This window comes from Pteropus alecto, unplaced genomic scaffold, assembly GCF_000325575.1.
Source record: "Pteropus alecto unplaced genomic scaffold, ASM32557v1 scaffold45, whole genome shotgun sequence".
Taxonomy (NCBI): domain Eukaryota; kingdom Metazoa; phylum Chordata; class Mammalia; order Chiroptera; family Pteropodidae; genus Pteropus; species Pteropus alecto.
Window position 1 is genome coordinate 16963922 of NW_006442491.1, and position 14104 is coordinate 16978025.

Genomic DNA, 14104 nt, shown 5'->3' on the forward strand with positions numbered 1-14104 from the left:
CTTCCAGATGGACAAAGCCTTTGGTGGAGTTGGCGTCTCATCCTGAGTTTTATAGGTGGCAGGCTGATGCCTATCTTGGGGAACTGCCCTCTGAAACAGCCCAGGGGGATTTGGCAGCTGTCAGGTGGTGATTACAAAGAACAAATAAACTTTCTTTGCCTCTTTGAGCAAATCCCATGGCATGCAATGTGCTGGGTAGTACAGCATAGTTAAGATCAGGAGGGTGAAACAAACCTGCCACTGAGCTTGGGCATGTGTTGGGAGTTGGCCCCCCTTGTCTAGGTACTGAGAGGATGTCAGGAGGAGCATCCAGCAGGTACAACATGGGGTCTCCATGACTCTGTCTTTGACTCTCTCATGCTAGACTACTAAAGATAAATATGTGTAAAACATCAAATCAGAAGTGTATGAAAAAATTCAAACTCATAAAAACTCATAGAGAGTAGAATGATGGTAGCTAGGGGCTGGGGGTGGAGAAGTTAGTAAAAGGGTATGAACTTTCAGATATAAGATAAATAAATTCTGAGGATCTAATGTAAAACATGGCACTACAGTTGATAATATTGTCTTGCGTAATGGAAATTTGCTAAGAGAATAGAACTTAAATGTTCTCACAAAGATAAATATGTGAGGATGAACGTGTTAATTAACTAGATGGGGAAATCTTTTTATAGTGTATATGTGTATCAAATTGTCACGATGTACATTTTAAATACCTTTCAATTTTATTTGTTAATTATACCTCAATAAAGCTGAAAAAAGGTGTCTAAAGTTAAAATAGAAGTTCTTTTATTCTACTATCACTAAAACCTCACCTTTCAGAAATCACCATGGTTATGGTTTAAAACAGCGATTCTTTTGCTTTTTTTTTTTTTTGCTTTAAACATTCACCTTGAGTTATTTCATTCATGTCCATGACTTTGAATATCACTTACCGTTTGATGTCTTTCAAAACTGTGTCTCCTGAATTCCAGAAACCAATAACCGGTGTCTACTGGAAACTCCACTCAAGCACCGAAAACACATGTCCCAAACCAATCTTTTTATTTCCCCACAATCTGCTCAACTTCCCCTTTCAGTTACCATGGCCTGTTTACTGTGTTCTTATTTTACATAAAGCACTTTAAATGTTGCATGAAGTCAATTGCACTGATATTTTCTTTTTGGCTACTTTTTCCAGAGTCCAGATGGCTTTTGGGAGGTGAAGGGGTCTAGGGCACAGTAGTCAAGAAGCCTGGGGTCTAGAGATGCTTGGGTAGTGGTTGTCAGCCATATGGAGGAGCCCTGGCAAGCATCTGGGAGGCACGTTGGGGGCAGTGGTTAGATGTCTTAGTTTGGATTCCCCTGAAAGCAGAACCTAAGGCAAAAGCTTGGGTGGCAATACTTGATTTGGAAAGTGATCCAAGGAGGCAGAGTGAAGGAGATGAAGTGTGACACGGACAGAGTAATGTCAATAAAGTATGTGTTAATAAGTGGATTGCTGTTATGTACTGAATGTTTGCGTTCCACCCCAAATTCAAATGTTAAAATTCAGCCCCCGTTGTGATGGTATTACAAGGAGGTGGGATCTTTAGGATGTGAATGCAATTAGTGCCCTTAGAAAAGAGACTACACGGAACTCCCTTACTCTTTCTGCCTGTGAGGACACGATGAGAAGTCAGTAGTCTGCAACCTGAAAGAGGGCCCTTACCAGAACCCGACCAAACTGGTACACTGATCTTGAACTTGCAGCCTCCATATCTGTGAGAAAGAAATTTCTGTTGTTGACAAGTCATCCAGTCTCTGGAATTTGTTACAGCAGCCTGAACAGGCTGAGACAATTACTATGGGCAACTGGGGCTTCATCCTGCAAGGCACTCTCTGAAGAACTGTATGGAATACACTTTAGAATTGTCCCTCCAAAAAGGTGGTAGGGCCAATTCCAGCCCCACTGGTAGTGGGTCACCTTCAGAGGTGTTCAATTCCCCACACTTCTGGAATGTGCCTGCATGTGGCTGAGCAAGCTCTGAAGCTTATCTGAAAATAGCAGAGACGTGCCATGGCATGCACTTGCTACAGGACCCTGGCAATGGTGCATGGGACTCTCTACTCCAGCTGTGCTGAGAGGAAGGCACAGTCCATCGGGAGAGTCTACTGCAAGGGGAAGTGGAGTGAATCCAGCTCCTGGTCCCCACTCTCACCAAATCATGGAACTTTCCTGATTACTTTATATATATTAAAATCCCATTAGTCATTTCATTTGAAGAAAGGGTTTTGCAGCTGAAATAATTTGAATGACACTTCTCTTTACAGTGTGATTACGATTCAGCACTAGTGGGAATATTCAGTGTGCCTCCCTCCACAATATATGTATGAATGTATATCCCCAATTCCCTGGCCCGTGCCTGAAATTCTAGCATTAGAATCTCAACTACTCATTCAGCTCACACTGGATCTGTTAAAATTCAAGTTCTCCTGTCAGTACCCTCCCTGAATTGCTGCCATCCATACAACTCTGTTACTTGATTGTTGAGGTCTCCAAAAATGGTTTTGATAGGGGAGCAAGGATTTGCAGACCCTAGGCTACAGGGAAGGGTGAAAGAGGAGCCCAGATTAGCCCAACTCAGATGGTAAGAGTTCAAAGGCAGCATGTCTGCTTCTTTATGGTAAGACTGACTAGTGCTATGGAGAGATGGGGATGGTGACTAGGAGCAGAGGACCTGATCCTGCCTGAGCCTCCCTGTGCCAGCCTTGGCAATCTCCTGCCTTGGTAAGTCTGTTTCCCCATCTATGAAATGAGATTGGATAGTAAGGGTGGAGGAGAGTGTTGGCTTGGCCAAGCTCCAAGTCTCTTCCAGAGGAGAACTATGGAGAATTAAACAACAGATCCATCTAAAGAGGAAGCCTGCTTTCAGTTGGAGCCAAAATTATGAAGCAGAAATGCAGACCCAGTGTGGCCAGTCTTTACATGAAAAGCAGCAAGTTTGGCTGTTATGTCGGTCTCTTGATTTTCAAATGTTAACAATAAATTCAAACACTTTTAAAAGAAAGTGTAGGCAAGATTCAATCCTCCATGGGCCTACTACATCCACCACCTGTTCCTAAACATCAGTGTCCAGGAGAAACTTCTGGAGTGACGATAAGTATGTGTATTTTGGGGGGGGGCTTTGTTTACAGAGATCCTGCCTAAAGAACATGAATTATTTTGTCTCTAGTAAGAATTTTTGTCTTGTAGTCTATTTTGTCTAATATTAGTACAGCCACTTCAGCTCTCTTTTGGTTAATGTATGCATAGTATGCATTTTTCTGTCCTTTTACTTTCAACATTTTGTGTCTTTGAATCTGAAGTACGTCTTGTAGACAGCATATAGTTTAGTCATTTATTGTAATACATTCTGCCAGCTTCTGCCTTTTAATTGTAGGGTTTAACCCATTTACACTTAATGTAATTACCATTAAGGCAGGATTTGCATCTGCCATTTTGCTATTTTTTTCTGTCCTTTTTTCTTCTTTCCGCTATTACTGACTTTGTGTTAAATAGATATTTTCTAATATACTCTTTTAATTTCTTTGTTGTTTCTTCACTATCGTTTTGAAGTTGTTTTCTCAGTGATTGCCCTGGAGTTACAATTAGCATCTTCACTTAAAACAATCTACTTTGAATCAATACTAACTTAATGGGAATGACATATAGAAACTACTCCAACACAGCTCCATTTCCTCAACACTTTGCGTAATTATTGTCATACAAATTGCATTTTTATACATTATAAACACATCAACCTAGTTCTATAATGATTGTTTTATTCTGTTCTTTTAGGAGTTATTTAGAAAAATTTGATAACATATTTATAACATAAAAGTTATCATTTTAACTGTTTGTAAGCGGATGCCGAGCCGGGTCCTTAGCATCAGAAGGAAAGTCATAGACAAGGGATGATAGTCTAAAGTGGAGTTACGAGAGAAAGTACTGTCACATGCCAGAGTCAAATCCAGAATGAAGTAGTGACTGGGACAAGTGACAGGTGAGGCCAAGGGATTTGGAGTGTCATAAACATCTGTGTTCTACTCCACTCCTCAACCTCCTCTCATGTTGGATTAATACATGCAGTAATAACAAGCTTCCCAGGGGCTTTTAATGTATTCCGTAGGGTGCTGGTTCTGTCTTGAGTGCACATTGAAATCATCTGGTTTCCTGAGTCTGCCCTTGGCTTATTGCTAAATTCTGGAGGCTGGTCCTGGTCTAGGTCTCCCTCTGTTGGTTATCTTTGAGATTGCAGCAGGCTTGGGTCTTTTGTCCTTAACGCAGGCTGCAGCTCTCAGTGTCTAGCCATGCGATTCCCAGAGACATGGGCCTCTCCTCTGCTCTAGGCAAACCCTGAGAGCTCTGAACTGAGGCTCAGCCTTGGTCTCTCTTGCTGCCATGAACTCTGATTAACCACTTCTGACCGAAAGGGAAATCAAATCTCACCTCCTTTAAAAGTCTTCCCAATTACCCCCAGGCAGAATGGTAGTGTCCTCCCTGGTACTCTCAAATCCTGGTGCTGTAAGGTAGAGTGGGGAACCTCTTTGTCCAAGATGGTGCTTTGATCAATGCTTGACCCTGGGAATAATAACTAAAGCTAACCTTTACTGAACACGTGCTCTCTGCCAGGCACTGTTTTGAGTGCTCAACATGATTAACTTACTGATCATCACAACTCTATGAGGTGGGCACCATTATTGTCTGCATTGTACAAATGAAGAAACTGAGGTATAGAGAGTTTCAGTAATTTGCCCAAAGTCATACAGTCAGTTGAGATGCCGAGCCAGAATCCCCAGGCAGTTTGGTGCACTAAGTAATATTATTTATCTTGTTTATGTGTCCAGGCACTGTTAGCTATTTGATACTCACTATCACATTTAGTTTTGCAGATGAGAAGTTATGACTCAGAGGAGGAGCAAGAAAATGGAGCAGACTGGAGTTTGCTCCTCTAAACCAGGGTTCCTGTGTTGGCAGAATTCATCAAGTATGTTCGGTGGACTGCTTCGATACATCTGGATGCTATGCAAGTGCATTAGAGCACAGTCACTTTAGATAAGAATTACTTGAGCAAGTGTTTCTTTCCTTTTTTAATAGATAAAAACGCTTTTGCTGCAAGCACTAAAATCTCTGACAACACAGACATACCTTAGAGATATTTCAGGTTCAGTTCCAGACCACCACAATAAAGTGAGTATCACAATAAAGCTGTAATCTTGTGAGTAGAGGGTCGTGCTTTCAATTGGTAAAGAATGCAACATCTGTGAAACAATAAAATGAAGCACAATAAAACAAGATATGCCTGTAGTGGTTTAAATTCTAAAGACCTTTATTATTTATTTATTAAAATATCCAGAATTGACCAGTCTTTAATCTGGTATAGCAGCTCAGCAGTATCGTGAAGAATCTAGTTCTTTCAAGCTTTCTGTTCTGCTCTCCATGGCTGTTGCCTTTTCTTCTTTATGCTTGTTGCTTCATAGTCCTAAGATGGCTGCTGCAGATCCAGGTATCTTATTCAAAGTCCCCAGACTTTGTTGCAGCAAGAGCAACATTTAGGCTCAGCCAAGCACGTGGTCTCATTTGGAATTTTTAATTGGAAGCTGGTGGTAAGAAGAAGCAGAGACAATGGAGACTCTATTCTGGGGGACAATGGTGATAGTTCTGGTGGCCAAAATGGATTCTAGTGCCATATTGTTATTAGGTCAAGCAACGAAGTCCTGGGTTCTGTGATGCAATTTTGACAGTGATGCTGGCTGCATAGCCACCCTTCGCTCCTGCCCACTCTCTAAACCTGGTCCTCCAGCTTCTCCACTTACTCTGTGAGTTTCCTAATGTCCTTTCAATATTTTTCCTCTCCTTGATCCAGCCAGAGTTGGTTTCCATTGTTTGCAAACATGCTTGCCTCATTTAGGGCTCAGTGGAAAGACAAGACTTTCTCCTCAGAGAGGCCTTCCTTGGCCACAGGGGAAGGTAGCCTATTATCCATCTAGGCTAACACCTGGGTCTTTCATTCATTGCACTTATCACAGTCTTTCAGTATTTTATTTGTTTGTTTACCTGCTTCTGTCTGGCTCCCCTTCTATGTGCCTGACACATAGAAGGTGCTCCAGATGGTTGTGATTGACTGAGTAGATGCTGAGATGACTGATGGATGCATGGATATTTACAGAGGATTGCTTTGGGAAGGGGTTGACCTGAGAGTCACCAGATGGGCAGTTAAGCCCCTTTACCTCAGTTCACATTCTTTCCTCTGGAGTTACCTGGAGTCTCCCACTTCTCTTCCTTCATGACGAGCAAGTACATCATGGACTATGAGGGAGCATCATAAAGAGAAAACCCTATTCTTAAAGAGAATCACAAGGGTTGTCCTTGCCCTGGGTAGAGAGAATGCCTGCCTCCCCAATAAACAGGCACTAGCCAAATGCAGTGGAGAACAACAATAAAATGATATTTAGATAAAAAGGCTATAATTGGCTTTAACGCCTGTGCATAATGCTCACATAGACATTGATAACCCTGGAAATAATAGAGAGATATGAGTGACACTGAGAAATTATTCACCAAGTTGACATGTATTGGAGCTTATTCCAGTTACTATTGATGTACAGCAAACTATGCCCAAATTTAGCGATGTAAAACATCCATTTACTGTTCCTATAAGTGAAGATTTCAGACAGGGCATGGTGAGAATGGCTTGCCTCTGCGCCACAATCTCTGAGGCCTCTGCTCGAAGACTCAATGTAACTCAATGTTTGGGGCTAAAGCTACTCCAAGCTTATTTACTCACATGGTTGGTGGTCTTTTCTGGCTGGTGGCAGGAATCTTAGCTGGGCTTTTGGCTGGCACACTTACATGAGGCCTCTCCATGTGCCCTGGGCTTCCTCACAACATAGAGGCTGGGTTCCGAGGAGAGTTTCCTGAGAGAGTGAGCCAGGCAGAAGTCATGGCGTTTTTTATGATCTATCAGAAGACACATAGCATCATTTCTGCTGCATTCTGTTCATCAAGTCAGTCTCAAAGGACAACCCTTTGAGAAAGGAAGAAATTAGATTCAATCTTTTGATTGAGTCTGGAAGAGCATATGGAATCAGAGCTATTACTATGGCTATTTTTGGAAAGTATCTGCCACAGGGCCACTTCCCCTGCTTTGTTCCACCAAATTGAAATTAACTCTGGCCAGTCAGTGTTCAGCTTTTCCCAGTCCCCATCCACCTGCCTTTCCAGCTTCAGGTTGAGCATTCAGATCGAATCCCCTTGATTACATCTTCTGAAACATGCTATAGGTGCAGGTTTATTCAATGAAAATAAGAGAAACAGATCATCTGAGGAAGCATACAGGATTAATGAAATTGCTGTGTTAACACTCCAATTTCATGGCAGTTTTGCATAGCACAACGAATTATGGTGTTCAAGAAGTCAAACACATTGAACTTATTATGTAATGTCACTGAACATATTATATATTATAATATGACATCAATAAATCATTTTATGCACATTTGCCTATGTTTCCGTCCTGTAGATTGGTGATCACTGACAGATAAACAAATAACTGCAAGAGAGTACTGTAGGTTATCATAAAGGTATGTTAAAGCTAGTACGAGAGCAGAGACTGGAGAGAAGAACCGGCCCTAAGCCTCTGTTTCCCCATTGGTACAAGGTGCGTAAATAATGTCCACCTTTGAAGGTTGCTGGGAGGAGAAATGACATAATGGCAGGAAGAGCCCTACTACTGTGAAGGCTTCCGGAGACGCTGGTTGACTCTAGCTGTGTGAGGCTGGCTTCTGAGGCAGGTGCAACCAAATTTGGGAAGAGAAGTGGCCTAGATCCAGAAGCAGGGTGGGTGAAGGCAGCTTCTGGAAAGAGGGATTCTTAGATCTCCTGCTGATGGCTCTTTCTCAGTATAGAAATGCAAAAGCCAATGACTAAGCATTACAGAAAAGTAGGGTGGAAGGAGGCATCCAAGAATGCCTCTCATGGGCTGGGTGCCATAGCAGAGACAGACTTCCTTGAGTTTCTGCATCTTTTGCTTCCTTGTCTCTTTGTAAACCTGTGATGACATTTATCACCGGGTACCTTCTTAGAATTTGTGTAGGTAGTACTGCATAACATAAAGGTTAGGCACTAGAGCCCGTCTACCTGGGTACCAGTGCTGGCATTTACTAACTCTCCTGTGACCTAATTAACTCTCTAAGTCTCAGTTCCCTCATTTATAAAGTAGAGATAAAATTCATTCTTTCCTCAAGGTAGTGTCTAGAGGTTAAATAAACACTTATAAAATGCTTAGAACAGATTTCTGTTTTCCAGCCTGGCCTGTAAGAAGCTTGGAGGTTACCACTCTGTCCTGATAACAAATAAAAAGTTGAACAAATTGAAAAATCAACGACTTTTCTGAGAACTATAAGAGAAGTGAAGTCATAGAGTAAATTTCAGCCCCCGAATTGGAGAGGCTGACAGGAGAATACAGAGAATCACAACTTATAGGAGCAGAAACCCATGAGCAGCAACCTCCATGAGAATCAGTGCTGGCAAAGGGAAATCTGAACTGTGGTCAAATCTGAGAGTTAAAAACTCAGTCATAGAGAGAAGCCTCCACACTTTTTTTCAGTTTTACCTCCAGGAGCCCTATTATATTCTCACAGTCAAGATCAGAGAAAAATCCCCACATGCTTCAGGCATGGGTAAGGGGAAAGCAGCTATTTTGAAATATCTCAGAGCATTCTGTTTTTAACAAGGTCTACCTTCAGGATAAACTGTTTAATCAGAGCCAAACCTGCTGGGGTTTTTTCAGAGCCTAACTGACCTGGGGAAGGGAGATACCCAACTTCAGCCCTCACTAGACTTCCATGTGGAAGAAAGGAAATATAGCAAGGTTGCAGACTTTAAGGTTACTATACAAAGTCAATCGTTTTCTTATATATCACCAGTGAACAGGTAGAATTTGAAAAAAAAAAACCAAAACCCATAATACTGTTTACCACCTATACGAGTGAAATAGGTATAATTCTAAGAAAATATGTACAAGATTTATGAAAGGAAAACTGCAAAACTGATTAAAAAAAATCAAAGCACCAAATATAGGACAGGCATTCCATGTTCATGGATAGGAAGACTCAATATTGTCAGGATATCAGGTCTTCCCAACTTGATCTACAGATTCAAGGCAATCTCAATAAAAATTCCATTGAGTTATTTTGTGGATATCAACAAACTGATTCTAAAGTTTATATGGAGAAGCAAAAATCCTAGGACAGCCAACAGAATATTTAAGAAGAACAACATCAGAAGACTGACACTATTCAACTTCAAGATTTACCGTAAAGCTATGGTAACCAAAACTGTGATATTGGCAAAAGAATAGACAAATAAATCAATGGAATGGAATAGAGAGCCCAGAAAGAGCCCCACATAAATACGCCAACTGAACTTTGACAAAGGAGCAAAGGCAATACAATGGAGCAACGACGATTTTTTCAACAAAGGGTGCTGGAACAACTGGACATTGATATGAAAAATAATGAATCTAGCCACAGAACTTATACCCTTCACAAAAATCAACTCAAAATGAATCACAGACCTAAGTGTAAAATGCAAAACTATAACACTCATAGAAGATAACATAAGAGAAAATCTAGATTACCTTAGGTTTGACAACAACTTTTTAGATACGACACCAAAGATACAATCCATAAAAGAATTAATAAGCTGGACTTCAAAAAATTAAAAATTTCTCATATAGAAACACTATCAAAAGTACGAAAAGATAAGCCACAGACTAGTAGAAAATATTTGCAAATGACATATCTGATAAAGGATTGTTATCCAAAATATACAAAGAACTCTTAAAGCTCAGTAGGAAAACAACCTGATTTAAAAAATAGGCCAAAGACCTTAACAAACACCTCAGCAGAGAAGAGATACAGATGGCAAATAAGCATATGAAAAGATGCTCCATATATGTCATCAGGGAAATGCAAATTAAAACAATAATGGCCATACCATTTTGCATTCCCACCAGCAATGAATGAGAGTTCCTGTTGCTCCACATCCTTGTCAGCATTTGGTGTTGTCAGTGTTCTGGATTTTGGCCATTCTAGTAGATATATAGTGGTCATAGATTGTCTTTTTTATATTTAAAGAAAACGTAGGACAAAAATAAGAATAACATTGATTAACTCTCAAGAATCTTATATAGGATTCAGTAAAACAATGAATGTAAAACATTGAGCATAGTATCTGGCACGTAGCAGGCACTCAATGAATTTTTAAAAATACTTAGAACAGTGACTAACAGATTATACACTCTAGATGAATGTTAGATATAACAATTTTTTTCAGTTATTCCAATTAGTCACTTTGTTTAATCATTCATTTTTTCATTTTGCATCTATTATCTCATTCACTTCCTTAATATTTCATAAATATTTATGAGTGCATAAATTACACCAGACACTGTGCTAAATGTGAAGGATGTAGGGCTAAAGAAAACATGGCTCTTGCCCAGAGAAATACATAGTCTTAGAGGGGAAGAGGGATAGACATAAGCCCAGGTGATTTTAAGCCAAACCGGCCTAAAAAAGACACGTACACCATGAAGAGAAGCATAGAGAAAGGAGGAACCAGCTATGCTTGGGATGCAGCAAGGTGAGAGGGATGTGGGGAAATTTTCTTGGAAGAGAGAATATTTGAATGAATGCTGGAGAGAAAATAAATGTTTTCATGAAGATAAGGAATAAAAATAGTTAGTAATACCCTTTGCTGCATAACAAACCACACAAAAATGTAGTGACAAACCAACAACCAGTTCTGTGGTTGGCAACTGGGTTAGGCTCAGCTGAACAGTTTCTGTTGGTCTTTATTTTAAATTCAGTTTCTTTAACAGATATGGGGATATTCTGGACTCTTGGGCTTTGATCTGTTTTTCTTGAATGAATTTTGATAGTTTGTGTCTTTTAAGGAATTTGTCCAGTTCATCTAAGTTGTCTTATTTATTAGCACTAAATTGCTCATGATACTCCTTTATTGTTCTTCAAATAGCTGTAGGGTCCCACATTCCTGGTGTTAGTAATTTGTGTCTTCTTTATTTTTTCCTAATCAGCCTGGCTAGAGATATGTCAGTGTTATTTATTCAAAGAACCCACTTTAGTTTCATTGATTCACCATTTTGTTTTTCTGTTTTGTATTTTATTGATTTATACTCTTTGTTATTTCTTTTCTTCTGCTTATTTTGAGTTTAATTTCCTCTCCTCCTATTTCTCCTCCTCCTTCTCCTTCTTCTTCTTTTTAGTTTCCTAAGGAAGAATATGAGTTCATTGATTTCTCTCTTTGTTTCTCATATGGGCATTTTAGTGTTATAAATTTCTCTCTAAACACTGTTTTAACTCTAGCCTACAAATTTTGGTATGTTGTGTTTTCGTTTAAAATACTTTATAATTCTCTTTTTAACTTCTTCTTTAACTCATTGGTAATTCAGAAGGCTTTTTTTTTTTTAGTTTCTAAATATTTAAGAACATTCAGATATATTTATGTTATTGACTTCTAATTTACTTACATTGTGGCCAAAGAACACTGGAACTATTTATAACTGTCATTCTTCTAGAAGAAGTTATTTTATGTAACAATTTTCACTTATTTTGTCTGATATTTGTATATCTATTCCAATTTTCTTTTCATTACTATTCGTATGGTATATCATTTCTCATCCTTTTACATTTAACCTATTTCTGACTTTATATTTAAAATCGGGTTTTTATAGCAGAATATTGTTAACTTTTGCTTTTTAAAATATATTGTGACAATATTTGCCTTTTAATTGAGGGATTTAGGCCATTTATGTTTCATTATTAGTGATTATAATAATTAAATGATTATTAACATGTTTGAGTCTCAATCCGCCATCTTGCTACTTTTGTTTTTATCTGTCTCGTCTGTTCTTTGTTCTCCTTTCCATCTTTTCCTGCTTTATTTTTCTATTATTTGAGTATTCTTTATTATTACATTTGTTGAACATATAAAAAAGAGTTTGGAGGTTTAGGTTAGAAATAAACGACAAAGATTATTAAAGGGTCTTAGAGGCGGCAAACTGGAAACATAACTAGGCAATACCCAGAGTGTTCTGAAGAAGAAAGAAAAGCTAAGAGTTGTTATAGTTAAGTTGTATCCTTGAGAATAATCAGTCATGCATTCTTAGCCTTCGTATTAGTTCAAGACAGTTATCAGTCAGATATCAGGTGGTCTGGATGATGGATGCCAGGTTATTTGGAGTGGTTTGGTTGTGTTTAAGTCCTTTATCGAGTAGTCAGAGGGTTATTTGCAGGTTTTATGTATGTTCGGGTACTGGCACACAAGAAACTGATGTATGTCTAGGTATTGACACAGGATGGGAAAATTCAAAAGTTTGAGATCTCAGGGTAGTTAAGACAAGAAAAAGAATTGTTTCCTCATGCCTCAACCTTCATAATGTTAATAATTTAGCAGCTTGGTTAAAGTGACTCCATTTTGTATTTCCATATCTTTACTCTTTTTTTTTTTTCTGGCTTTATTGAAATATAATAGACAATAATCATAACTCTTTGGTTTTTTTATTTGTTTCATTTTCTTTTGATAGTTGCTTTAGATTTACAGTATACATCTTTAGCTTATCAGTCTATCTTCATATGATATTTTATCACTTTATGTATGCTATAAGAAATTTACATCGCTATAGTTCAATTTCCCCCTTCCCAGCCACTGAGTTTTTATTTTAATACATTTTACTACTATAATGTTAAAACCCACAACATATCACTATTGTTTTTGCTTTAAATGTAGAGGAGGCCACTGAGTTTCTTAGTGATGTCAATGCCTCTGTCACCAATGCATTCCTGATGGCCTTAGTGAATGGTGGGTGTATCCTCTGTGCCCTCAGATGGAACATCTTCTGGCAGGGTTGGGGGAGGGTCTCTTGGCCCCTCATAGTATGTCAGGTTCAGCATGTTCACTTCCCTGAGCCTTTTAATCCCTTCCTTTACCATCTGCCATGACAATTTGCTGTTTCACCTTCACTCAACCTAAGCCATCGCTTTTTCCAGACTTTTGGAGCCACAAAGCCATAAGTTTGTATCAGCCCTGGTCCTTGCTAGACTGTTAAATCCTGTGTCACAAAAGAATGGCTCCAGGTCAATGAACTTTCTGTTCAGGTTTATGTTCTGGCTCCCTTGATTAAGTACCCTCAAATCCACTAACCAGTACTTCCCTGATCTTGCTGGCACATGATGGTTAATTTTTGCGATTTCATTGGGGTATAGTCCTTTTATTTCCTTAATTGGCCACACACATCCCCAGTTGAGTTATGCTGCAACTTAATATTATTTATCAGCTTGGAAGGCAAGAGAGGAGGTGGGAGTAAATCCTGAGTAGGACTCCCATTGACTTGCAGAGTTGAGGCTTCTTCATGGTCTTCCCACATGGGAGGATGCTAGATCTTAATAAAAAGTGGGGCAACAATTTCTATAGGCTCTGAGAATCCAAATGAGTCTGAAGAGCCAAGATCTTTGAGGATGTCCATCCAGATGTACTCATCCCATATTGCCTGGGACAGTATATGAGATGAGGATGGTGCTCTCGTTCGCAGTTGAGTGGTGAGAGAAGCCTTTCCAAATCACCATAGTAATGTCTGTTTTCTTATGCCATTGCTGGTCAACTATCAGTTGGATCTTTCAGGAAATAGACCCTGAGATGTAGTTAGGAGTTTAAGAGGTTTATTGGTGGATACTGCCTTTTTAAAAGGGGAGAAAGCAGGGTCACACAAAGCAGAGCTCAGACGATGCAAATTTGACAAAGCCTCAGCCAACCCAGCCGGTCACACAAAGCAGAGCTCAGACTACGATGCAAATTTGACAAAGCCTCAGCCAACCCAGCCAAACACCAGAGCAACGATTTCCCACTGGAGAAACTCAATGTTAAGCAGAAATCACCAGACCCTAGTTTCTCTATCAATTCTCTGCCCAAAGCTATCCAGGAAGAGCATGGCCTCAGCTCACGCCGAGATGGAGCCTGAGGGTGTTAGCTGCGGGAAGCTGTCAGCTAATTACACTCCTTGCAGCCCAATAAGTTGTTTCTTGA

The 14104-nt window shown here is 39.5% G+C and overlaps 1 protein-coding gene across 1 annotated transcript in view; it reads right to left on the reverse strand.

Annotated features, from left to right (window-relative positions):
• The window catches only part of TGM6 (transglutaminase 6), a 48601-nt gene extending 42312 nt beyond the window's left edge, over nucleotides 1-6289 (reverse strand). The window contains exon 1 of the mRNA XM_006922016.2: nucleotides 6262-6289. Coding sequence (XP_006922078.2) covers nucleotides 6262-6289 — 28 coding nt within the window. The remainder of the gene's footprint in view (nucleotides 1-6261) is intronic.
• Nucleotides 6290-14104: the final 7815 nt, after the last annotated feature.